Source organism: Halichondria panicea, chromosome 3 (genome assembly GCF_963675165.1).
Source record: "Halichondria panicea chromosome 3, odHalPani1.1, whole genome shotgun sequence".
Lineage (NCBI taxonomy): Eukaryota > Metazoa > Porifera > Demospongiae > Suberitida > Halichondriidae > Halichondria > Halichondria panicea.
The window spans coordinates 3,110,786-3,135,656 of NC_087379.1; the positions used below are offsets into that span (position 1 = coordinate 3,110,786).

Sequence of the window (24,871 nt, forward strand, 5' to 3'; positions counted from 1 at the left end):
TATTCCTAACCAAGCATTCCCTCAGAAGTACACGTAACACTCTCAAACCAGGTACCCAATAGACAACATAATCGATAAATCCATTCACACGAGCATAATAGAATCATCACCAGACAAGCAATAAAATCATGGATTACAAATTCCCTACCGTGATCTTTCTCTGAGGTGACTCGTTCAAGGTAGCTAGCTGAGATTGTAGTGAAAGTTATTTTCCGAGTCTGGGCCCTCGTCCCACACATTGGTGTCATCTTGTATGGCGGAGGGGGTTGTGTGTATAGTTACGTGGACATAATTATATCATGCACCACAGTCGTAGTCCTGAGTGGATGTCTGAATCTAGCTGCAATAGAATGTTTCACAGGCAAAGTACAGTATTCACTACAGTGTGCATCCTGTCTAGAGTTTCAGAATAGAATACTACAATAGGTGAGTGGTTGTACTTAAATGGATTGGAACATTTCTAGTGCTGATATCATTGTATAGGTGAATGAATAAGCTACAACATTATAAATAATTACCCAAAAGTTGTTGCAGTGGGAAATCATTTTGGGTGATCGTAAAAAAATGTGTGTAACATCAATTATCTCTGAACGAAAGTATTTCTAGACAAATTTTTCTTATCATAAGTTAGACAATTTATTCAAGCTTACTCCGTGTAGACGTAAGATTTGCTTCAAATCTCTCCCTAACCGAAATGGCACTTTATGGCGGACGGACTATGTGTAGATATATTTAGCAATTAACATCGAACCTTTCATAAGATATTTACATTTAAGTACAACTACTCACACATTTGTGGTATTCTACTCTCTAGACTGGATACACCGTAAGAGAAAGAAATATTTATCTTAGAGTATCCTAAGAAGTTTTCTAGATACTAGACAAACACACCCCTCAATTGAGCATGTGTAGATCGAGTCTTTTCGTTGCATCAAAAATTCGGGAAAGAGAACATGTACAATTATGTATAATTATTATAGTTACCAGAGACTGAATCTCTTCTGTCAAGAGAAGTCACTACATGTATCAACATACAACAATACATTAACAATTCCTAATAATTTATCCGCATATTAAGTATCTAATCAACACTGCACTTGGTTTTTGTCTGAGTGCATGCTGTAAGAACCAGAACTTAGCAATGTGTGGGTGTGTTGAATTTTTGGTTAGTGTACTCGTTATTATAAATTCAAATTCATTATAAAATATATTATTATTGAAGCTGCATGTACATGTATGCAAAGTATAATGTGTTCGCATGGTAAATAATAATTACAAAGAGTTGCTATAGGGTAAATAATTATAGTGAGGCAGTCAAACACAGAAGGTAACAATAGCTGTTCAGGATGAGATCTTGAGGTTATGTGGATTACACATTTCAAACATAACAGACCTGGAGCGGATCACGTTGGGAGGTTGTGTATTTTTCATCGTCCATGGTTTTTCCCCGTTACGCCATGGTTTTTTTTAGATCCCATTGATCGTGTCCAGCTTCTTCTACGTGTGTTTGGCATCGCTTCAAAATTCCCTCAAGAGTCCTTTGGTCTTTTTCTTCTATTTTCTTACCTACCTCGTCATATTTATATTTATATCCTTTTCCTGCTTCGTATGAATTGATTGCCGTTACTACTTTGAGGTCGATATTGAAATGGACATGAAGGTGAACCATTCTGCGATTGATTTCTACAAGAAAAAAAGCCATTGGTTTTCCACTTGCCATATGATGTTTCAGCTTATAGCTGTGAATTTTTCCCTCGCCATTCGAAAATTCATTTATAAAATCTTTATGTGCACCTCGTTCCAAAGTGTAATTGAAGTAATGCAGGGACTGACCATGGGGGATAAACTTGAGCACTCCTACTCCATTACCACCGTTGTGATCGCTATCGTACAATGTGGGAGTTTGTTTACAGTTTAGTGTCTCATCGCTAAATTGTTGATCGCCTTGTACATTCTGCATGGCACACCAATATGGGATGAAGCATTGACCATATGAACCCTCATCAGCTGCACACGACGTCTGAACAACGAGCCTTGTGTAATTTAATTTGCCGTACTTTAATAAATCTGCTTCAATCCGCTCAGTCCACATTCCAGAATAGCAGGAATCAACCAGCAAAACCAATGTCAAATGAATTTTTCCATTGACCTCATTTAACTCCCTTTTTCGTAGTTGTTCAACTATCCATTCAGGGGTCAGGAATCCTGATGAAAACACGACTACATCACCTTTCTTAGCATCTTTACACACCTTTTTCGCTGTGTAACCTTTACCCAGCCCGTCTTTGTCATTGCAGAAAATCAGAGGCCACTTCCAGCGACAGCTTTTCATTTTCGTACAGTCATCACACTTTTTGTTATCAAACTCAGGGGGGTATTTATTCAGTTCTTCGGCTTGCTGTTGAGAAAGCCCGTGGCCTATTATACATAAGATCCTAACTTCGTCTGCATTGCATCCACCTTGTAGGAAACCACTTAGGTTACGTAACTGGGTATTGTGACTCTCTTTGGTAAAATTTGTATAGTGGGGTGAACATTCTAAGAAGCCGGTGAACATGTCATAATCCTGACGCATCATTGTCAAATCGATTGGAAACGTCTCTACTGCATGGTAAAACTTACCCGTTGCAGACTGCAGAAACTTTTCTTTCAGTTCGTCCCACTCTATGGCAAAAACATCATCAACATCTTTAAGCTCAGGTATAACTTCTATTATCTTCTTCGCATAAACTTCACTATCATATTTTTTCGCATTGTTCCACAATGTTTTGATATACTGTAACATGTCGATAGACGTGACTCCACTATCCACACTGCATGGATACGCATAGCAGGATCTCATATAGCTGGGTGTTTTGAGCGCTGCATGATAAGAAATAATTTAAGTGTATGATAATTATTATAATACTTAACTTCTCCTACGTACATTAATTTTAAGTCCGATCAAGAGTTTACATTAAGGGTGGTCACTCATGAATATTTATGAGTTTAATTCTGTCACTTTTGTGGGTTCAAAGAAGTCTGCTGTACTTGAACTACTCCTGGCCCTTTTATGCTAGCATCTGTTTCCAACTCAAAATTTGGGTAACGCAAAATAGGTGAGAAATTAAAAGATGTTTAAGCATACTAAAAGCGGTTTTATGCGCTTCAGACCAGTTGAACTGTGCTCACCCTTCCGTGTAAGTGCATGCAGCAGCTTCGTGAAACTCTTCAAACTATGTAACTAAGTTGTCCTAAATGGCCTCAAGTACGAGATGAGAGTTGACGGTTGGTTAGCAGCAGAACTGCTCTTGGACTTTTTACACATACAGCAAAACAATTCTCATGAATTACCAAAAGGAATGCTATGATAATTATTAATTATAACTAATGAAAGATTTTGAAATGTTTGAAGCGCTGAAATGAAACAATTACATGGATCTGGCTTAGGTACGTCTTCAAAGCAAGCTGAGCTATTTCTCCAGACAAAGAAGCGATGCAAGTCAGCAATTCGGTACACATGATGGCAAGGCCTTGCTCAGAGGAGGTTGGACGCACGTCATACTTTGTAAAAAGACCAAGGCCTGTTTCCAGTCCTACTTTGCTAACACCTACAAGGCCTCAGAAGAAAAGAATTCCTCTTCAAACATTAGCCTCTCAGGCTCAGCAGTGTTCAGACAGAGCAAAAGCTTGCTATTGACCAAGGTGCAAACAACCAGCAGCTGTGGCCACAAGTGTTGACAGGGGAATCCAGATAGCTACAGCCAGAATATTATGAAGAATTGCCGAGCTTCAATGCACCCATTGTAAAAGCTAAGGAACCCCTCCGAGCTCCAAGACGGGAACAACTCGCACTAAGCAATGGTTGTCAAATAGCAACTCTTCCTGTTAGAAATATATAGTCTAAGTGTTAGAGCCACCTTTCACAATATCGCCATCAACCTACCACTCTTACCTAATCAATGTACACCGTCTCACATATCAAATGAACATTCATATGGACAGCAACAATTACAATACTACATACAATTAATATAGTGATTAATGTTTGTTTATCATGTTATACTTTTACATCTTTTTGCTTTGAAATTTGTGTACAATGTCACTCCATCTTCCTCTTTTTATAATCTTTATTCCACAATACCAACCAGGAGATCGCCAGTGCAATAAAAATGTTGTCCAATCTAGTTTATGTCTTCGTGCATCGCTCAGTGGACACTCTCCAATATTTCTCTAACGACGTATCCTATACGATTCCATTTTGAGCCAAGAAAAACTTGAACTGCTATGGCACGTGAGTCGTACCGATTCGATGCCTCGTGTAGCACTCTTACTTCAATGGGTATGCCTTTGCTGTGTAATCTATTCACTTCAGCCAGATGCGTTGGTACTGCTCCTCTTTTGCAGATCCAATACATTTAAACACAACGCCTTCTTGGTCATTGACATCATCAATACCTTGGTGATCGACATCATTAGCAGCAGCTGTACTATTTGTTGTAGACATTGATGGTGGTATATCTGGTGGTAGAAGATTACAATTCCAAACAACAAACACTTTGTTGTCGAAAGTGTTGAAATTATCCAGCTCTAGTTCTACATTTGACCTCATAAATTCATCCATTGGAATATTCTTACAGCCAGTGCACACTGATATCATAGTGTTTACCTTCACTAGCTCAGAAGTTTCTCAAATAAATCCATCATAGCTAATCGTGCTGTCGTCCTTTGCGTACTTAACGTGGGTAAATTTAACTTCTAGGACTGGAAAACTAGGCACAGTATAGCCAATTACCTCTCCTCGGGTGTGTATAAACAGAAGAGTATGATCATCAAGGTCTTCTCCGCAACTTCGACAAAGATCAGGCTCTCCAACATTAGCTGCAACTGCCATGATGCCCACTCACGATCTCACGGGGATTGCTGTGTACATACGCGAGCAATCAGCAATTGAAGTTGTGTCACATGATATTATGACTCTGAACGACGCACGTCCAACCTCCTCTGGCCTTGCTTACTGTTTACTACTATAATTGTAAGGGTCTGCGTAACTATGAAGAATATCGCAATCTGAATCACACACAAGAAAGTTGATGAGAATGATCTTGTTATTTCGAAAACAAGTCAAACTAGAGCACTGAAGGCTAACCCTCGGCTGTTTTACGTCTCACAACCATGCAGGTAATGATATGGTATGTACATGAACATGGAAGAGCCTACCTAAACTATACAAGATTTGAACGCTATGACAAAGCTTTGAAAACGGTAGTGGTGCATAGTCAGACATACACTAAGACTATACAATCACAGCAGTCAGTAGAAAGAAGCCTAAAAAGTTATACAAATGAAAGCACCACAGGTGCTGATGCCTCGGTGGAGGTGCCAAAGCTACATAACATATAAAGCTACTAATAGCTAGCTTTTATACACACATCGATTATAATTATCATGATGAACATTTACTGCATGCATAATCTAGAATCACAGGGAAACTCAAAAGAGTGGGTAATGATCGACGATGATTGTTGTTAAACATGATCGATGCCAAAAGTTCAAGTCTAAAATTATGGCTGCAAGTCATCAGAGCCTTAACCCTTTCCCCGCCTACTATAGGCGGCATGGCTACTGCTAATTTTCAAAAAATGATTGTGCGGGCTGTGTTGGAGCTATGCACACGCTGTAGGTACCAGCACATGCGCATTGAGCTGCTCTTTCACGTGGTATTTTCATTGTACTGCCTCGAGGCACGCTTCATACAGTATTGTCGTAAGAAAAGTGACCAATTGATAATTGCTACAAGATCTTTGTAGGATAATCTTAGCGAGGCTCTAGTGCAGCTAGAAAGTGAGGATATCGATGCCTATGGCCTTGTTGAGTCAGAGGGGAGTGACTGGGATCATAGCCAGATAGGAAGCTACTCCTCAGAGTTCAAGCTAGAAAATAAAGAGCCTAAAGAGCCAGAGGAAGCTCATGGAGCTCTTGAGACGGACCAAGTTCCTAGACCTGGTAAGTAACTATAGAGTAGCATCTGTAGTCTTCCTAGCTTCAATATAAGTTTGTTTAGGCTAGTTACATCAGGAGTGGACACCATGAGCCACCATTGAACTTGTAAACCTGTGTGTAGGTGAAGAAAACATTTCCCGGGAAAAGAGCGTCTGCCGATACGACCTCATAGACAAGTTTCTGCAGATCCTGATTGAACCATGCCACCGTGAGAACATTGAGAACGCTTTAACATAGCAGCCTAAGGGTAGCTGTCAGACAGATAGGCTAGAAACCTTCAGGTCCACTCTTCGAGAAAGTGTGGCCTGGGATCGAGGCTAAGGCTATCCACGCACCGCTGTGGCATCCAGGGAAGCAGACTCAAACAGATGAATAGATCAAACTAGAGCACAGAAGTGCAAACCCTCGGCTGATGACATGAACTAGAAGAGTGATATAATGCAGGGTTCTCGTTAAAAGGGCATGGCACCCTGCTTCAATTATTGGGCGCCCTCTTAACGCCCCTTATATTGACCACACGGTAGATTTGTGTTTTTAGGCTAAAAGACTTCTAGTATAGCTAGCTTTCTACTACGAGTCCAGTAGAGTTGCTACTGAACATACTGCTACTAAAGTAAGTCTAATGTGAACATACTGTGTTGAGGACTGACTAGGTATTTCTCTCAGTCTGCTCATCAGTCTGCTCATCATTGTGCTTTATCATTATGCTTTGTCAGCTTATCCCCCCCCCCCCTTTATTTTTCTGCTAGCTAGAACCCTAGAACCCTGTAATGCAGTGCATGTAGTGATGTATGTCTAGCACAGCAAGCCAACTCAGGAGCAACCAGACTGGAGGCATGCTGAAACATTTGAGAACAGAGTTTTAGTGGTACATGTACGAACATGCACTGTGGATTAGGTCCTAGTCTAGGATCACAGCAAAGAAGCATGCATTGAGAGTCTCAGAGAAGTATGGCTCCTGGAGTAGGATCCCATGCGATATGCAGAGAGTCAACAAACCCAGTCACAATTCTAGCTTTCTATTGTAATGACCTTTTCCATTGTTCCTGGTACAAGATCACTTCAGCTGTAAACACGTAGGTACCTCGAATAAAAGCCGCGTGTAGTTAGCTAGCTGCAACGTGCAAGTTCAAGCTTCTATTTGACAACAAAGCTTTAACATCGAAATATGCCACTATTAAAACTAGTAGCTTGATGTGTGGAGGCTATCCATGCTGTATACACAGTGCTATATGTCACAGACAAACGGACTAGAGCACTAAAGTGCTAACTTTCAGCTGTTAATATTGACATGAATACATAGATCTATAAAAAGTTGATTCAACTTTCTGCTTTGCTTGTGTACATATTCTTATAATACAATTATGACGACATTCAAATTTCTAAACTAAAGCACTGAAGTGCTAACCCTCAGCTGTTGGCATGATCTACAAGTGTATAGCAACCAAAAAAGAGTTTTATAAATTATTTAATGCTGGCTAAGCAGCAAGTAACAGTAGCTAGAGGCAAGAGGCATGCAAAGGAGTTTTAGCACATGCAATGGTAGCCTCTTTCACAAGGCCTCAGAAAGGAGGCCTGCTACTGACAGCTTGCGCACGCGCCAAATTATCCCCGTAAAGTTTCCCATTAAACTGCAATTTTTACCAGAAAAATATCCTGAACGAGTGGCCAAGCTGCGCTATGCTAATGCCTCTCGCCATGGTTATGCTTTCGCTCAAAAGTATTAGAGTGTTAGTAGGGAGAATAAGCTTTTCTCTATAATGATTTCGAAAGTGATCTATATAACTGAGAAAAGACTTGTGTACATGCATCTATTGTATATGTTATCATTGTGGCTTACCAGGACCTGAAGAAAGATGAAAAAAGATTCTCACACGTGGGAATGCACATGACATTTGCAGTAATAAGGGGTGCGTCTGCAAGAGGCCAATGGCTACTAAATAGTTCTGACTCTTGTAGCTAATAAAAAGCTAGCGCTTTAGTGCAAGGCTAACTCATAAATTGAATAGAAACTTTGTGCAAACAAATGATGCTACGAAAGATTCTGAAGACACTGCAACAGCCTTCAATGTGAGTCAAACTAGCCATAACTCGAGAAATAGTTTGCTAATCCACGAATCAAATTCCAAGAAAACGTGGCTAGAAGCCTATAGAAGCTGTTAGTTTTCGTCGCATTGCAACCGCTGAGCAGTTACAGACACACAAACAGACAACAGTCAGCTTTACCGTATCCCTCGTGCCATTCAGATGATTGTCATCCACAGGCGGTGAGTCTTTTGTTAGCATAGCAGGCTAAGGGTACAACTGTAGCTATATAGATAGGCTAAAAACCTTCACAATCAAACTTTTATCTACTTCCTTCCGTTCGTTGTGATGTCATTGTTTTACTGAGCATATATACGATGTTATCAAGGGCATACATGTATAAAGAAAAGAGGGCATGCAACTACAAATTACAAATGGGAGGGGAGTGTGCTAAAAATAGACAAGAAACTATTAATTTTATTGCATGTGCACTTACTCCATAATAGTCACCAAGCCAGCTAGCTAGCTAGCCGTACTGTACTGTTGGGTAGAGTTAGCCACAAAGGTCAACAGGCGGAAGAGACGGACCAATGCTAATACCAGAGCTCCTGCTATTGCCAAGAAGCAAGCTGCTGCCTAAGGTTTAATAAGAAGACTGCTACATCTATACTTCTGACATATGGAACTCTGGCGATAGATGTGCATGGAAAGAAGAAAGCCAGTCATTGTTAGGGGCTAGTGACCTCGCTTCATCGACGTCAGTAGATTGTACGAGCTTCTTCTCTGTACTGTTGCTCTGTCACTTAGTGAAGCAAGATGTCTTTTTCGATACTTCCACTAACAGCTACTGTAACTATTATCAGGAGTGTCACACACATTCCATTCTATACAGTGCAACAACCAAAGAGAGTAGATTTTTTTTTATATTATTTTTTTTCACATTTTGTGGCATATCTTCTGAAGTAAAAGTGATATGATCTATTTGAGTGCAGGTACTGAAAGTTCAATTATTGGCGCTTCCATTGGACCACCACCTGTTACATCATATGACATCATCACTATGAAATGGCTGTCTAAAGATGTGTACCTCCGAAAATATGTTAGGAATAGAAGTAGCTTATTTGTTTGAGTTAAGATCTGAAATTTATTGTGTATGTACCTGACTATATTGCTCATCTTTTGAGCTTCAACGGAAGTCTGGGCTGCTAGTAAGTTCTGAGAAATACTGAATTTTGTTGTTTTTTGGTGGCAAATATGTTAGGAATACAACTTTCGATTTTATGCTAGTTAAGGTCTGATTTTTGAGGAGCATGTACTACAATAGCATAGAATTCATCTGTACTAACTTACAGGAGCTAGACAAGTCTCATCTTTGCTAGAGCGGCCCTTCTTGTCAAAAATGGTGATTTTGCTCCGTTTTGCTACTTTTGCTGACGTATGCAATGATATTCATTGATTTGTGACATCACAAATCATCCTGTTGTTATTTGCTACATCCAAAGGTCATGCGATGTCTACCTGCAAATATACAGTTGGTGTTGGTCATTCTGTGTCACAGGGGCGTGGTAATTGAGCTTACTACGTAGCCAAATCGCCCCAAAAGTCAAAAAAGCACTGTTTTTGACAAGATGGGCCGCTCTAGCAAAGAAGAGGCTAGCCTAACTCCTGTAAGTTAGTACAGATGAAAAGTACACTATTGTAGTACATGCTGCTCAAAAATCAGACCTTAACTAATATAAAATCGAAAGTTGTATTCCTAACATATTTGCCACCAAAAAACAACAAAATGCAGTATTTCTCAGAACTTACTAGTAGCCCAGACTTCCGTTGAAGCTCAAAAGATGAGCAATATACTCAGGTACATGCACAACAAATTTCAGATCTTAACTCAAACAAATAAGCTACTTCTATTCCTAACATATTTTCGGAAGTACACATCTTCAGACAGCCATTTTATACTGATGATGTCATGTGATGTAACAGGTGGTGGTCCAATGGAAGCGCCAATAGTTGAACTTTCAGTACCTGCACTCAAATAGATCATATCACTTTTACTTTAGAAGATATGCCACAAAATGTAAAAAATGTGTACCAAAAAAAAAATCTACTCTCTTTGGTGGTTGCACTGTATTTCAGACTGATTCCGTCACTAACACTTGTAGTTGTGTAAACTGTTAACCATGAATAAAATTAAATGTGGGCTGGAGGTACAAACCACATGCGTGTATGCTGATATCATAATTAACCACTACCACACACACTTAAGATGCGGTATGATAGTGACGTGGTATGACATACTTGTACCGAAACATGGTTTACACTACAACTTGATACTCCTCTTCATACACTCCTGCTATTATTTATGCTGTATCTATGTGCTTTAACAACTGGTGGGTGTCTTGCCAGATACAACAAGTCTTCTCTTACGATTAGAAGGTAGCCATTGAACCAAATTCTAGATTAATTTTACAGAAAAATAATGTCTAGCATACCAGTGTTCACGCCTATTTACGTGTGGGCGGTTGGCTAAATAGTATAATATTATATCCTGCTGACTCATCAGTAACTTGACAGCGAGTTGCATGCCCTCTTCTCTTTATACGCCTTTGATGTTATCCAAACACCTCACTTTCTGGGGAATTATGTGGCGCATGCACTAACAGTCAATACCAGGTGCATTTTTAGTTGCGCCAGTATTAAAGTCAGAACAAAATTCCAGAGATTCTATATTACCAAAATGTGTGTACAAGATTCCTGGCCGTTGCGAACCCCTCGACCTCAGACCACATGTACGATACAGATGATTATGTTGCGTACCATAATATCTAAAGCGACACTTTTTAATAATTACGAAGCCAGAGGTCGCTTCTTTTGGAGGTTGAAAAATTGAAGTTCTGGTGTCGCATATTTAGAGGGTCGCATGAGGTAACTTTACAGAGTCTACTTGCCTCAATTTCAGGCCGCTTAAAAACACTTCAGTGGGCTACAATCGAGGCTAGGAAGTGGCTACATTTACCTCTATTTAGAACGTGACATTAAAAAATAATTGTCAACGCAGCTGTCGCTACTTTTAGAGGTCAGAAAATTGCTGAAGCTCCTGGGTGTCGCATATTTGGGGTCACCTTAAATCGAGGTCTTACGGGTAGGCCACACTTGTAAACTTTAATTTATGGTGGGGGCTAGGAAAACACAACCTTTTATTAAAGTAACTTAAGGGAGGGACTGCATGGAAGGCTGGCACGTTGGGTGTGCTACACTCTGGGCCCCGTGTTTTCCATGTCCTGCTACATATTAAAGGGAGTGATAGAGGCTAGTTTAATATCATATTAATCAGCTAGCGTCAAGTAATCTGCTCGTTTAAGCGAAGTTCCTATGGTGGCTTGAAGTAGAAAGCTAAAAATTGTAGACAAAACGGCAGGAGCAGCCCCGCCTTTGACTGAACCCAGTATGCGGTACATGATAACACTTAATTGCTTTTTTTTACCTGTTTTCTTGCGCATACAGCAGTAACATAAGGAACATATGAAGATAACGAGCATCAGGATCAGGAGACCACCTCCAAGGGTCACTGTGGGAAATGTGAGTTAATTAGCACTTAATAGACTGATAACCCTTTACCAGACACAATGTGAAACACGGATGGTACTTCGAGGGTAGTTGGGCATGGCCCGACCGTCTCCCTGACGGGAGGTCGGGTTGCAAGCCTATCTGGGATTTGTTCTGCAGCATTATGTAACACTGCCATAAATATTCTTCTTCTCAAGTGGGTGTTAACCGATATGATGACGTGGATAAACCACAGCATACTGCATGCGGTTTCGCAACTAGATGCAAACGGAAGTGTAACCAAGCACATGAAAAATGCTGCAATCTGATAGGGCAAATCCCAGATAGGCTTGCAACCCGACCTCCCGCCACGCCCAACTACTTCAAGGGTACATTAAATTTCAGTCCCTTTCTCTTCTATCCTTTAATGGGGGCCTAGGGAAACCCGACCCTATAAGTGAACTATATCCTCCTCCTGAATAAAGCGGGTCAGGTGGCATATACGGCACCGGATGTAATTTTGAAGGGGGAGGGGTTCAGGTTAGCTTAGGGAAAATAACAAAAATTAGGGCGTTTCTATATCTAGTGCACATCCGGTGCCGTATATGCCACCTGATCCAATAAAGCTAGATATACCTGTGCTACATTGAGCTGCTCTTTCACGTGGTATTTTCATTGTGCTGCCTCGAGGTACGCTTCATACAGTATTGTCGAAAGAAAAGTGACCAATTGATAATTGCTACAAGATTTTCGTAGGATAATCTTAGCGAGGCTCTAGTGCAGCTAGAAAGTGAGGATATCGATGCCTATGGCCTTGTTGAGTCAGAGGGGAGTGACTGGGATCATAGCCAGATAGGAAGCTACTCCTCAGAGTTCAAGCTAGAAAATAAAGAGCCTAAAGAGCCAGAGGAAGCTCATGGAGCTCTTGAGACGGACCAAGTTCCTAGACCTGGTAAGTAACTATAGAGTAGCATCTGTAGTCTTCCTAGCTTCAATATAAGTTTGTTTAGGCTAGTTACATCAGCAGTGGACATCATGAGCCACCATTGAACTTGTAAACCTGTGTGTAGGTGAAGAAAACATTTCCCGGGAAATGAGCGTCTGCCGATACGACCTCATAGACAAGTTTCTGCAGATCCTGATTGAACCATGCCACCGTGAGAACATTGAGAACACTTTAACATAGCAGCCTAAGGGTAGCTGTCAGACAGATAGGCTGGAAACCTCCAATCAAACTTTCTATCTACTTCCTTCAATCCACTTCCGTTCGTTGTGACTTTATTGTTTTACTGACCATAAACGTTGTTATCCGGATCCGCCAGATGGTTAGCGCATGCGCAAGCAGTCAATATCAGGCCCACTCTTCGAGGAAGTGCGGCCTGGGATCGAGGCTAAGGCTATCCATGCTGTAAACGCAGCGCTGTGGCATCCAGGGAAGTAGACTCAAACAGATAAATAGACCAAACTAGAGCACAGAAGTGCAAACCCTCGGCTGATGACATGAACTAGAAGAGTGATATAATGCAGGGTTCTCGTTAAAAGGGCACGGCGCCCTACTTCAATTATTGGGCGCCTTCTTAACGCCCCCTTATATTGACCACATGGTAGCTTGTTTTTAGGCTAAAAGACTTCTAGTATAGTTAGCTTTCTACTATGAGTCCAGTAGAGCTGCTACTGAACGTACTGCTACTGAAGTAAGTCTAATGTGAACATACTGTGTTGAGGACTGACTAGGTATTTCTCTCAGTCTGCTCATCATTGTGCTTTATCATTGTGCTTTGTCAGCTTACCCCCCCCCCCCTTTATTTTTCTGCTAGCTAGAATCCTGTAATGCAGTGCATGTAGTGATGTATGTCTAGCACAGCAAGCCAACTCAGGAGCAACCAGACTGGAGGCATGCTGAAACATACGAACATGCACTGTGGATTAGGTCTAGTCTAGGATCACAGCAAAGAAGCATGCATTGAGTCTCAGAGAAGTATGGCTCCTGGAGTAGGATCCCATGCGATATGCAGAGAGTCAACAAACCCAGTCACAATTCTAGCTTTCTATTGTAGTGACCTTTTTCCATTGTTCCTGGTACAAGATCACTTCAGCTGTAAACACGTAGGTACCTCGAATAAAAGCCGCGTGTAGTTAGCTAGCTGTAACGTGCAAGTTCAAGCTTCTTAGCTTTTATTTGACAACGAAGCTTTAACATCAAAAGCTGCCACTATTAAAACCAATAGCTTGTTGTGTGGAGGCTATCCATGCTGTATACGCAGTGCTATATGTCATCCAGGTGAGTATAGACTCACGTGTCACAGACAAACAACGGACTAGAGCACTAAAGTGCTAACTTTCAGCTGTTAATATTGACATGAATACATAGATCTATAAAAAGTTGATTCAACTTTCTGCTTTGCTTGTGTACATATTCTTATAATTATTACAATTATGTCGATATTCAAATTTCTAAACTAAAGCACTGAAGTGCTAACCCTCAGCTGTTGGCATGATCTACAAGTGTATAGCAATCAAAAAAGACATTATTTAATGCTGGCTAAGCAGCAAGTAACAGTAGCTAGAGGCAAGAGGCATGCTGAGAGATTGGAGTTTTAGCACATGCAATGGTAGCCTCAGCTTGCGCACGCGCCAAATTATCCCCATAAAGTTTCCCATTAAACTGCAATTTTTACCAGAAAAATATCCTGGTCAAGCTGCGCTATGCTAATGCCTCTCGCCATGGTTATGCTTTCGCTCAAAAGTATTAGAGTGTTAGTAGGGAGAATAAGCTTTTCTCTATAATGATTTCATACAAAGAAAGTGATCTATATAACTGAGAAAAGACTCGTGTACATGCATCTATTGTATACCGTACATCGGGTAATTTTCAGGGGACAAAATATTCGTGGTTCAGCAATATTGAGACATTTCGTGGGTAATATTTTCGTGGTTTGAGCTTGCACTGCAGGTAAAGGTAGGCAAGGTCGCTTCATTCGTGGGTAAAATATTCGTGGTCAGACTTCCAACCACGAAAACTACGAATATTTTGCCCCACGAAAATAACACGCTATACGGTATGTTATCATTGTGGCTTACCAGGACCGAAAGATAAAAAAGATTCTGGATTATCTCACACGTGGGAATGCACATGATATTTGCAGTAATAAGGGGTGCGTTTGCAAGAGGTCAATGGCTACTAAATAGTTAGCTGCTAAAGCAGCTCTTTTCTGACTCTTGCAGCTATAAGTGCAAGGCTAACTCATAAATTAAATAGAAACTTTGTGTGAACAAAATTAATGATGCTACAAAAGATTCTGAAGACACTGCAACAGCCTTCAATGTGAGTCAAACTAGCCATAACTCGAGAAAGAAACTGTAGTGTGCTAATCCACGAATCAAATTCCAGGAAAACGTGGCTAGAAGCCTATAAAAGCTGTTAGTTTTCGTCGCATTGCAACCGTTGAGCAGTTACAGACACACAGACAGACAACAGTCAGCTTTACCATATCCCTCGTGCCGTTCAGATGATTGTCATCCACAGGCGGTGAGTCTTTTGTTAGCATAGCAGGCTAAGGGTGCCAACTGTAGCTATTATAGATGGGCTAAAACCAATGCTAATACCAGAGCTCCTGCTATTGCCAAGAAGCAAGCTGCTAAGCCTAAGGTTTAATAAGAAGACTGCTACATCTATACTTCTGACATACGGAACTCTGGCGAGAGATGTGCATGGAAAGAAGAAAGCCAGTCCTTGTCAGTGGCTAGGGAGCCTCGCTTCATCGACGTCAGTAGATGTACGAGCTTCTTCTCTGTACTGTTGCTCTGTCACTTAGTGAAGCAAGCTGTCTTTTTCGATACTTCCACTAACAGCTACTGCAACTATGCTGTATCTATGTGCTTTAACAGATACGACGAGTCTTCTCTTACGATTAGAAGGTAGCCATTGAACCAAATTCTAGGCTCTTCTAACGGAAAATGTCTAGCATAACAGTGTTCACGCCTCTATTTACGTGTGGGCGGTTGGCTAAATTAATAATAATTATAGTACAATGTATATCCTGCTGACTTATCAGTAACTTGACAGCGAGTTACATGCCCTCTTCTCTTTATACGCCGCGCCTTGATGTTATCCGAACTCCCCACTTTCTGGGGAATTATGTGGCGCATGCGCTAACAGTCAATACCAGGTGTATTTTTAGTGCGCCGGTAAGTCCGAACAAAACTCCAGAGATTCTATATCAAAATTTTGTGTACGAGATTCCTGGCCGTTGACCTTGGATCACATGTATGACACAGATAATTATACTACATAAGCCACACTTATGAATATCATTATAAATTGTTAGGTCATTAATTAATTTGCCACAAAAATTCAGCCAACCGTGTGCTTAGAGGCAACAAAGAACAAGAAAAAAGTAATTCATTGGATAATTAGAGAAATAATGACCATAATGAGGCAAGTTGGACACAAAATTTCAGAGATTCTACCAAAATTTGTGTACGAGATTCCTGGCCGTTGCGAACCCCTCGACCTCAGACCACATGTATGACACACATAATTTATGGTGGGGGCCCTAGGGAAACACGACCATTTATTAAAGTAACCTAAGGGCCTAGGGCCTAGGGAGGTATATCCTCCTGAACAGCTGTGCTTACCTCCAGAAGTGCCGGCGTCATCAGTGGGGGGAATGGCAGGTGGTATGGGGGGGTCGCCCTGGGACTGCTGCATGGAAAGCTGGCACGTCGAGTGTGCTACACTCTGGGCCTCTGAATACTCTAGAGGAGTACAAGTGTCTGCCGGTGTACGTGTAGCCATGAGGATCGATTCAGACGGATAGATAAGTATCGGATCAAAGCGTAATAATTAGGAGTTCTGAAGCAGCATGGTGAGTACACTTACGAGCGCGCATGCGCCGAACCATACCGTATAGCCAGAGATACAAAAGAAAGGGGATTGGAAACGACCGCCCACGCCCTATGTAAAAGGACTGACATCCGGTGAAGCACTCCGTGTAATTATTGCGCTCGCAAATAATTACATGGAAAAGTTTTATATCCCTGGTTTCTAGCTCTCCTATCCACTAGAGATCACTCAGGGCCTGGGAGATACTTGAGAGAAGTAAGCTTATACCACTGACAAGCTCTAAGTCCGTTGTCTTCACTCGGTTTCCAATTTTTTTGAGTTTAGCTTGAATTACTCTATGTCAACTTTTCTCTGTCCCTCCTGTGAAGTCAAAACAGCAAAGGACATTGCTTGACTTGGTTATTATGTATCTAAGTGCTACATAGAATGGCTTCATGCTATAAATAAGCTGTACTGTTCATAAACGTTTGCAGTATAGTCCTTCAAACTGCTTTAGTATACTTTTAGACACGCCACGGGCCTGTCCCTCCTACGACTTCATAGTAAAGGCTATTTCTTCTTGCATAGCATTTATTTGTCTAGTAATAGTGGCTGCATGGCTTAGTCGACTTTTTAGAGCTAAATTCTCTTTACTTTTTAGAAAAATCAACATTAAAAATGATCAATTTCACTGTTTCTATGTACAGCACATTGTAGAGCAGTCAAGACTGGTAATGAGCATGCTGACTATAAATATAATCCTTTGTAGTTTTAGCCACGCCCTATAACGCGGAATGCTTCACGCAAAAATTTCGTAAAAATTTCGTTTCCAATCCCCTTTCTTTTGTATCTCTGGTATAGCGGGTATATTTCGAGGGTGTAAATGTTCGCGGTTTTCGCGGATTGAGCCTCTACCGCGAAAATTTATACCCACGAAAATTTACATCTTTATTGAATAGTAGGCGTGTTCAGTATTATTGACCACACCTATCGACAATAAGAGGTGCCTCACCGTTATAGGCTAGGCCTGGATTCGAGGCTAACGGGTGTGGAGGTACAGCTGCATGTTGATGTGCGCAAGCGCCAAAAGGCTGGAACTCAGACCACGAAAATAAAATCCGCGAAATCCTTTGTAATGGTCCATCCGCGAAAATTTATACCCTCGAAATATACCCTCTATACGGTAGGTACAGTTAGTCTCATGAATCAACCGCCGTTAGTGTACAGTACTGTGGCGGAACTTGTGTGGCTTCCCATAACACCCACGCAATTGCATTAGCACTTATACGTGTAAAACATCTGAGCATTATAAGTGATATACATGCCATAATTATAATTATACCCTAGCTGGCTATTAAACACTATAATTATAGTCTCATGGATCAGCCCCCTCCTAAGAAGGTCCTTCAGCTCGAGGTCCGGCTGATCCATGAGACTAATTAAACACACGCATAATTATGCATGCATACACTCACAATTAGAAATTAAAATGAACAGTATCAATAGGATAGGACACACAGGTGAGGGTGCATATTCACACGAAGTTTAAACAAGATACAAAACATAGAAATTATGCAGTGAATTGAGTGAGTGGTGCATATCTCACAACTTGCACACAGTGGATTAGGTTACAATAGAGAAATAGGTGATAAATTAATGTTGCCAAAGAAGGCTGCCTGTGATCTCATTTGCTAACAGTTACTGGGCAGAGTCTCTTTCATCACTTTCCCTTGTCCCTGTAGAGTTGAGGAATAAATACAATTTGACTACTAAATTGACATTAGTAGTTAGTGAGTGTAAGCGAGTGTAAGCGAGCTAAGTATCTGTATACCTAGTAGTCCTGTGCATAAACTAATATATACATAGGCTTAGGCGACAAATATTGACAAGACAGAATTAACATAGCACGCACACACACACACACACACACCTTGGCTCCCTCTGTAAGGAGACATCGTAGAGAACGTCAGTGTCTAAGAAGTGGAATCGTGTCAAATTCTCGTGGAGGGCAGGCACCTCCTCAAAGTTGTACGGTCGGTCCTGCAGTGAGACAATCACAATGGGTAATATGAGTAATGATACCACCTGTTTTTAAATAGGTAATGTGTGTGCGTGCACTCAGCAAGGGATATACAGCAAGCCAAAAAGTAATAATTGACTACCTAACTATAAGGTAGTGGGGACACACACGCAGTTCTAGGAATAAACACAGTACGTGTTGTTACACACAATGCAATCATGTAGTCAAGGAAGGAGCATACACATAATTACTATATGCCAAGCATGTTCCAACTATGTTAAGTGAAGTTGGTAATGGACATGCCATATATACAACAGCTGCATGGTTTATGTACCCTACAGCTAATTGTAAGAGCGTGGAAACACATGAAAATGTGCATTAGTAGATGCTTAGCTAACACAAATACACCCACAACTCAAATGATGGGGCACTTGGAGAGTGGGAGTCACAATAAATACAGTCAGTCCTCACCTGTCTTAGTACCAGGTCTCTGATTTGATTGTAGATGAGCCTACACTTTGAGAAGTTTATCAATCCGTCGTCGTGGAAATTAACATTGCCATTGTCCACAAAAGTCAGATCAGACATGTACAGACCACTGTAGAGAAAACAAATTAAATTGAAATTGTACTTTTTGTTATCAAAAGTGTGATCTTTACCGACACAATGTATCGGCCTTAGTAACTGTTACCATAGCTACACAACACTTACAGGTATGGAATGCAAGGATTGCTGGATCTCTTCAGCTCATCTCTGAGCAGTTTGAAGTTATTCTCGGGTCTGGCCAGAGTCTGCAGTACCTCTAGTCTCTTAGTGGTGGCTTTGTCGAGCTTGGAGAAGCTCCTCTTGAGTCTGGAGATGGAAGGATGGGCCAGTCCATTCAGCAATGACATCAGAGTGCAGAGATTATGCATCCCTTGCAAGTGCTATACACGGGAAATAATTGCGTATTGATCTCACACAAGCGATGAGACTCGACAAATAATACATTGCATGCACCTAATCATATACGTGCATGTAAAATAATGCACTAATCAAAGGAAAGTTCTTTTTACAATAGTTGGTGACTTACAGATGATATTTGGACAAAGTCTGATATTCTCTTTGCTCTTTCATGGACATCCTGCAATGAAACAAAAACAAGATTGTGATTTCAACGTACATGTACCTATGACACTAATTGGTAAAATAGCACAGTCTTTAGAATTTAGTTGGCTGTATTTATAACTATAGGTACTGACCCTTTGTGAGAGTATGGTGGTGGCCACCCACAGAGTGAGGTTGTTGATTCTGTCTACTAGTCGCAGGATATTGGCTGCACGATGCTTGTACTTGGCCTTCTGCCATGCCTGCACAAACAGAACACAACGATGTTAATTACAGGAGACTCTGATCATGGTAAAAGGGGTTCGCCATTACTGCACTCTAGGTGGGGCCATTCTTAGAATATTGTGTATGCTTACAACATAATATATGAGGTTGGCAACTAAGTGGCCTTTTATCCCGTCTAGAGCAGTGTCTCATTTCTAGACCCTACATCTACGTACATCGTAAATCCTTGTCTACAGTTAGTACCACAATGTATGTTATAACATGATAAAGTTCATGCACTTATTTTACCCAATCTATAGCTAATTTATGCAAGGAACATATTATGAACCTTGTACAAAACAATGAAACTAACCATATCGAAGAAGTAAACTATAAGGTAAGTATTGTATAACAATTAATGCTGAAAGTAAACACAGTTTGCGCTACATAATCACAATATAGAGTGAATGCATTGTCCTACCTGGTTTAGTAGTTCACATGGTTTGATCTTGGCAAAGAGAGTGAAGTCAATAATGGTCATTTGTCGGGCCACTTCCTCTGGGTCAAAGTCAAAGATTGTGAGTAAACCTGTCGAATTAGCGGATGGGAACTGTGTGTGTGTGTGTGTGTGTGTGGTGAGTGGGTAAATGTTTGAAGAGACACAAGTTTGGACGAAATAGTGCCCTGTATCTACAGGACCTGTGCATAGAATGCATACATGTACACCTGTTACCTTTACAAATAAAAAATTGTTACCTTTACTGGGGGTGGTGGGTCACGGAACATTTTCAAGTTCTTCTTCTGAATCACTCCCTAAAGAATCAGTGAAGCACCATTAATACATGAAGAACATTGAGAGTTCAACTACGTAACAGCTACATGTAATAATTGTGCATGTAACATGTGCCAAACAGTGTGTGAGCTCACCTTGATGACCATGATGTTGGTTCTGAGTGGTTTACACAGTCGAGGGTGGTCCAGTATCAACACAGTACTGACAAACTGGAGCAGGGCATCTTGCAGCGGGACATTGTCTGCATGGAGACAAACAATCATTGTTACGTCTTGGTGTAATGATGGAACAGACATTTGCTGACGTAAGACCATAACTATTTTGGCTCAAATGCAACAGTAATGTATTTGGACAAGCACGTACATGTTCCCAACAAAACAACATTCCCTCAATTGTCAGGTTATGGTGTTACAAGCTTACAGTACTGACATTGAGCCCGAGCACATGTAAACAAGCTTGTACGTAGTTGTTAGCAATAATTAATTCATTGTTCAATATTATGTCATAGGAATGCTCTTGGCTATTGTTTTAAGAGAACCAACCATCACAGTAATAGCAAGCTCACCTTTGAAGTCGACACTAAGCTCCACCCACAGTTTGAGAGCGTTGATGACACGAGCCTGAATGGTCTGCTTCATGACGGCAAAGCCCTGAGGAGACATGCCTTCTGGCCTCACTACGTTGTAGCGTTCTAACAGCTTGCGTAGGAGGCGGTCAGGGGTGGCAAACGACTGATACGTATACAGGAAGGTCTTCACAAATTCTATGTCTGTGAGTGGTAAGAGGAAAAGAGTGTTTGCACAGTCACTGAATGTAAAATTATACAACACGGAAAAGAACAGGTAGCCACGACACAGTGAAACTTATTCATGAGGGGTGACCCCTACATGGGTAAGACCTTCACAGTGGAGCTAACAGAGTCTGAATCAATCTTTAATAACTTGGCTATGCAATGTGTGACTTACTTACTTACATGCACGATACACTGTTTTCACTCGAACAGAATTTGGGTATAATTATACAGTATACATGTATCAAAATGTGTACAAATTAAGTGTCACTTTCGGGTGCACTGTGGTTTCTTACTACATGTACTTACAATCGAACAGATTTCCAATTTGTACACTAATGCGAGCAGCAAATTACCACACAAACTTCCCACCACACAGCATGGAACTGGACATAACTTCAATTGCCTACAAGCTAGGGAGGCCAGATTCCCTCAAACCTTCCATCACAGTTATATCCATATAAGTACATATATATATAGCAGGTGTATACGTGCACATCCAATAATATCCGGGTACCCAATAAACAGCCGAATTGACGGTCTAGAACCATACACAAGCACAGGCAATAAAATTATGGAACACAAATTTCCTTACCATGATCTTTTTCGGAGGTGACTCTCTCCACCAGTTTGTTGAAGGTAGCCCCAGCCACTGTGCCTGGCTTGCTGACATTGTAGCGCAAGTTCTTTTCAGAGTCTGGGCCCTCGTCCCACACATTGGTGTCGTCTTGTATGGCTGAGGGGGTGGGTGGTGAGTGTGTGTATAGTTACGTGTACTGAATACATCATGCACCGCAGTCGTAGGAGTGGATATCTGAGTCTATAGCTACAAACATTATCATGCACATGCGTGTAGAGTCTAATTTCAAGGGGAAAACAGTACATGTACGTGTAACCACTTAGTTACCTGGTATCAGAGAATCTCTTCTGTCAATCTGTAACAGTGAATAGAAACAAAGAAATGTCATACAAGAACGTCTGTAGTTAATGGCAACGTGAGTGAGTGCATATGCAGGCCATTAAAGAACAAGCTCTGCTATAGTGACGCTACCATACACAACAATTGTTGTCAGGTGGTCATGCTATAGCTAGTCTCCTGGCATCATCCAACTATGGGATTTTATCATAGCACAAATCAAAAAGCAATGGGCTTGGAGCTATTGTGCATGAGAAATCACTAGCTACATATAACAATTCCTAACATCCTTAAATATGTTTCAATCTCTCAAATAACACTGTGCTTGGCTATAATTATAATGTACAGAGTGGACAATAATGGTGCAAATAATGGTTGTCTCACCTCTTCTCTCTGATTAAAGACCCTCTTGCCGCCCCTTCTGATGGGACTGGCGGCCTCCTCCCCACGGTACACGAGTGAGACATGTTCCTGCTCTAGAATGCCTTGGTTGTGCAGAGAGACAGAGAGGTCCAGCTCTATGCCTGTGTGTGTGTGATGTGGGGTGTGTGATGTGCGGTATTACACCAGAGTGGATGCATGGTTGCTTGCAAAGAGATAGCTAGACTGACTGAACCAAAATCACCTACAGAGCTGCACTGCATCTACGCAGACTAAATATTGTTATTGTTCAATTGCATGTGTGCGTTAAGAGATGGCAAACAGGTAAACTGTTTTGGACTGAGACAATGAACGAAGTGCTATACAATTGATTAATTGTGTCAACAATTACACATGACACACAAACACTTCACGCACAGTGATTTGGAGCACTCATTGATTTACCTTTACCTGCATACTGCAACCCGTAGTGTGAGGAGTGCCTCAGGCCGTAGCGTCTGGCCAGGTAGTCTCTCAATACTCTGCCTGGTTTACTGAAGTCCACTTGAACCGTGGTTCTACTGCAGGACAACAGGGAAAAAAGTTTAGTATACGAGCGTCCAAGTTAACTAAAGTAGTGAAGGTGCAATTACGTTATCCTCTGTATATTTCCTGGTGAAACTGCAATACACAAAATGCACACTGAAAGGCACAACAGTGCTTGTGTATACTATAATCAAACTGCAACACACACACAAAGCATTAATAGCTATGAATAGCTGTGCCTACAGTGGACCAGTGCTGAAACTGCAATTGCCACACACACACACACACAGAGCACAAGAAGTACCTGGTACTGAAGTGTGTGTACAAAGAAACCTATCAACTATATTCACTTTTTAAATAGTAAGATATTAGAGAGTCCCAAAGGCTCCTAGTATTACCACCTGTATACATAGGCTACATCTTTAGAATGTTGTTGCCGAGGGTACGCAACAGCTGCACATAATTTATTGAACCAACAATAGAGCTATGTGTTATGGGCTGAGATATTGGATATTGCACATGCAGTGTCATTGTGTACATGCAAGCCAAGCTATGACAGGTATGCAGAGGCTGAATAATGTGCATCCAAAGTAGCATGCCTTATGAGAATCGTTAACATGAATAGACAATGGCCGCCAGGAGCCAGAAATCTGTTGCAATGTTTACCTGTCTTCAGCAGAGTCGAAGGAGACCTTGATGGGTTTGTGAACCATGTGCAACACTAGGCTGTCCTGATAGCCACCTGCAGTAGAGGAAGCTAGTCAACAGCAGTCTTTCAATGTAACTATTAATTGGCTTATTATGTTCTGGTACTGTTAGACAAAATAATGAGTAGACAGGTGAATTTTGTTGGTAGAAGCTTAATAATGGTTGAGGTTGAGCTAGCTGGCTCTAGCCTAAACCAGAACCCTACAAAACATACTTGAAAACAAACTACCCAGTACCCAAAAACAAAGTGATATCGACACATGCAACTTTGTTTTCTAGCTAAAATGACCAAACTAACTGGCTTTACGTATATTGGAGTGTGTTGTACTAACCTTGGTAGTGTGAGTCAAGATAGGTCCACATTTGAGAGTCCAATGGGAGCTCAGTATCATCGTGGAAGTAGAGACCATAGTAACGAGGGTCATACTCCAGTGACCTATAGTGTGAATACAAGAAGAAAATGATGGGAGAACGAGAGAGAATATTAACCTGACACAGATTGTAATTCAAAAATATATATAGCATAAACTCGAGACAATTTTTGCAAGCTAGCAAACACCACCAAACCAGTGTTTTCATCGAAGCATTAAAACTACGACCCTCAGAGCAGTCCCCACAATTTCTCTCACCTCTGATGACAGAGAAGATCGACGACCTCTGATACCAGGGTGTCTTGTGCCACTAGTAACTCCAGTGTGCCGTAGGTTTTGTCCTCATTACCAAAGTGATCGTGTGGGAAGACTCTGAACTCAAACACCATTGGACGATACTTTGGACGAAATTCCAACACATCCTACGACGAATAGACACAATATCAACTGAATGTCTACACCAAGTAAATTTGGAAGTAGGCAAATTTGTGCTCAATAGGTGAATAGACGTCAAGTACATGTACTCATGATATATTTGGCAAAATCCATTTAGACGTCCATTCAACTATTCAAAAATGGTTTATAATGAGAATGAGCAATCAGAGGGAGTGTTCAGTGTTCAATTCAGCCATCAAAGAGGCTCCTCGCACAAAACAATCGGAATGGCATGTATATATA

At 41.1% G+C, this 24,871-nt stretch overlaps 2 protein-coding genes across 5 annotated transcripts in view; both read right to left on the reverse strand.

Moving 5' to 3' along the window:
* Positions 1-152: 152 nt before the first annotated feature.
* On the reverse strand, positions 153-16,452 carry LOC135333551 (uncharacterized). The gene is made up of 3 exons (XM_064528516.1): positions 16,192-16,452; positions 11,492-11,575; positions 153-2,862 (listed from the first exon to the last, which is right to left on the reverse strand). Exons 1-3 carry the CDS (start codon positions 16,349-16,351, stop codon positions 1,451-1,453), a joined length of 1,656 nt encoding a protein of 551 aa, XP_064384586.1. The 5' UTR covers positions 16,352-16,452; the 3' UTR covers positions 153-1,450.
* A 1,403-nt stretch (positions 16,453-17,855) lies between these two features.
* Positions 17,856-24,871, reverse strand: part of LOC135332919 (uncharacterized) — a 29,831-nt gene continuing 22,815 nt past the window's right edge. For 2 of the 4 annotated variants that reach the window (XM_064527843.1, XM_064527845.1), the window contains 17 exons: positions 24,452-24,615; positions 24,155-24,258; positions 23,781-23,856; positions 23,034-23,149; positions 22,593-22,732; positions 22,200-22,227; positions 21,888-22,028; positions 21,068-21,271; positions 20,637-20,743; positions 20,466-20,522; positions 20,191-20,319; positions 19,640-19,747; positions 19,471-19,521; positions 19,110-19,324; positions 18,870-18,996; positions 18,309-18,418; positions 17,856-18,114 (listed from right to left, as the gene is read on the reverse strand). In XM_064527843.1, coding sequence (XP_064383913.1) covers positions 18,099-18,114; positions 18,309-18,418; positions 18,870-18,996; positions 19,110-19,324; positions 19,471-19,521; positions 19,640-19,747; positions 20,191-20,319; positions 20,466-20,522; positions 20,637-20,743; positions 21,068-21,271; positions 21,888-22,028; positions 22,200-22,227; positions 22,593-22,732; positions 23,034-23,149; positions 23,781-23,856; positions 24,155-24,258; positions 24,452-24,615 — 1,893 coding nt within the window. In that variant the 3' untranslated portion in view covers positions 17,856-18,098. The remainder of the gene's footprint in view (positions 18,115-18,308; positions 18,419-18,869; positions 18,997-19,109; positions 19,325-19,470; positions 19,522-19,639; positions 19,748-20,190; positions 20,320-20,465; positions 20,523-20,636; positions 20,744-21,067; positions 21,272-21,887; positions 22,029-22,199; positions 22,228-22,592; positions 22,733-23,033; positions 23,150-23,780; positions 23,857-24,154; positions 24,259-24,451; positions 24,616-24,871) is intronic. The other 2 variants (XM_064527844.1, XM_064527846.1) reach the window with 2 other exon arrangements.

Bases quoted from the DNA above. Each gene is read 5' to 3' on its own strand.
- LOC135333551 (XM_064528516.1), bottom strand. From the start codon at position 16,351: ATGGCTACACGTACACCGGCAGACACTTGTACTCCTCTAGAGTATTCA. The intron at 11,576-16,191 runs GTAAGCACAGCT...CATTTCCCACAG, and splicing joins TGACGCCGGCACTTCTGGAG to TGACCCTTGGAGGTGGTCTC. The intron at 2,863-11,491 runs GTAAAAAAAAGC...CTTATCATGCAG, and splicing joins CTGTATGCGCAAGAAAACAG to CGCTCAAAACACCCAGCTAT.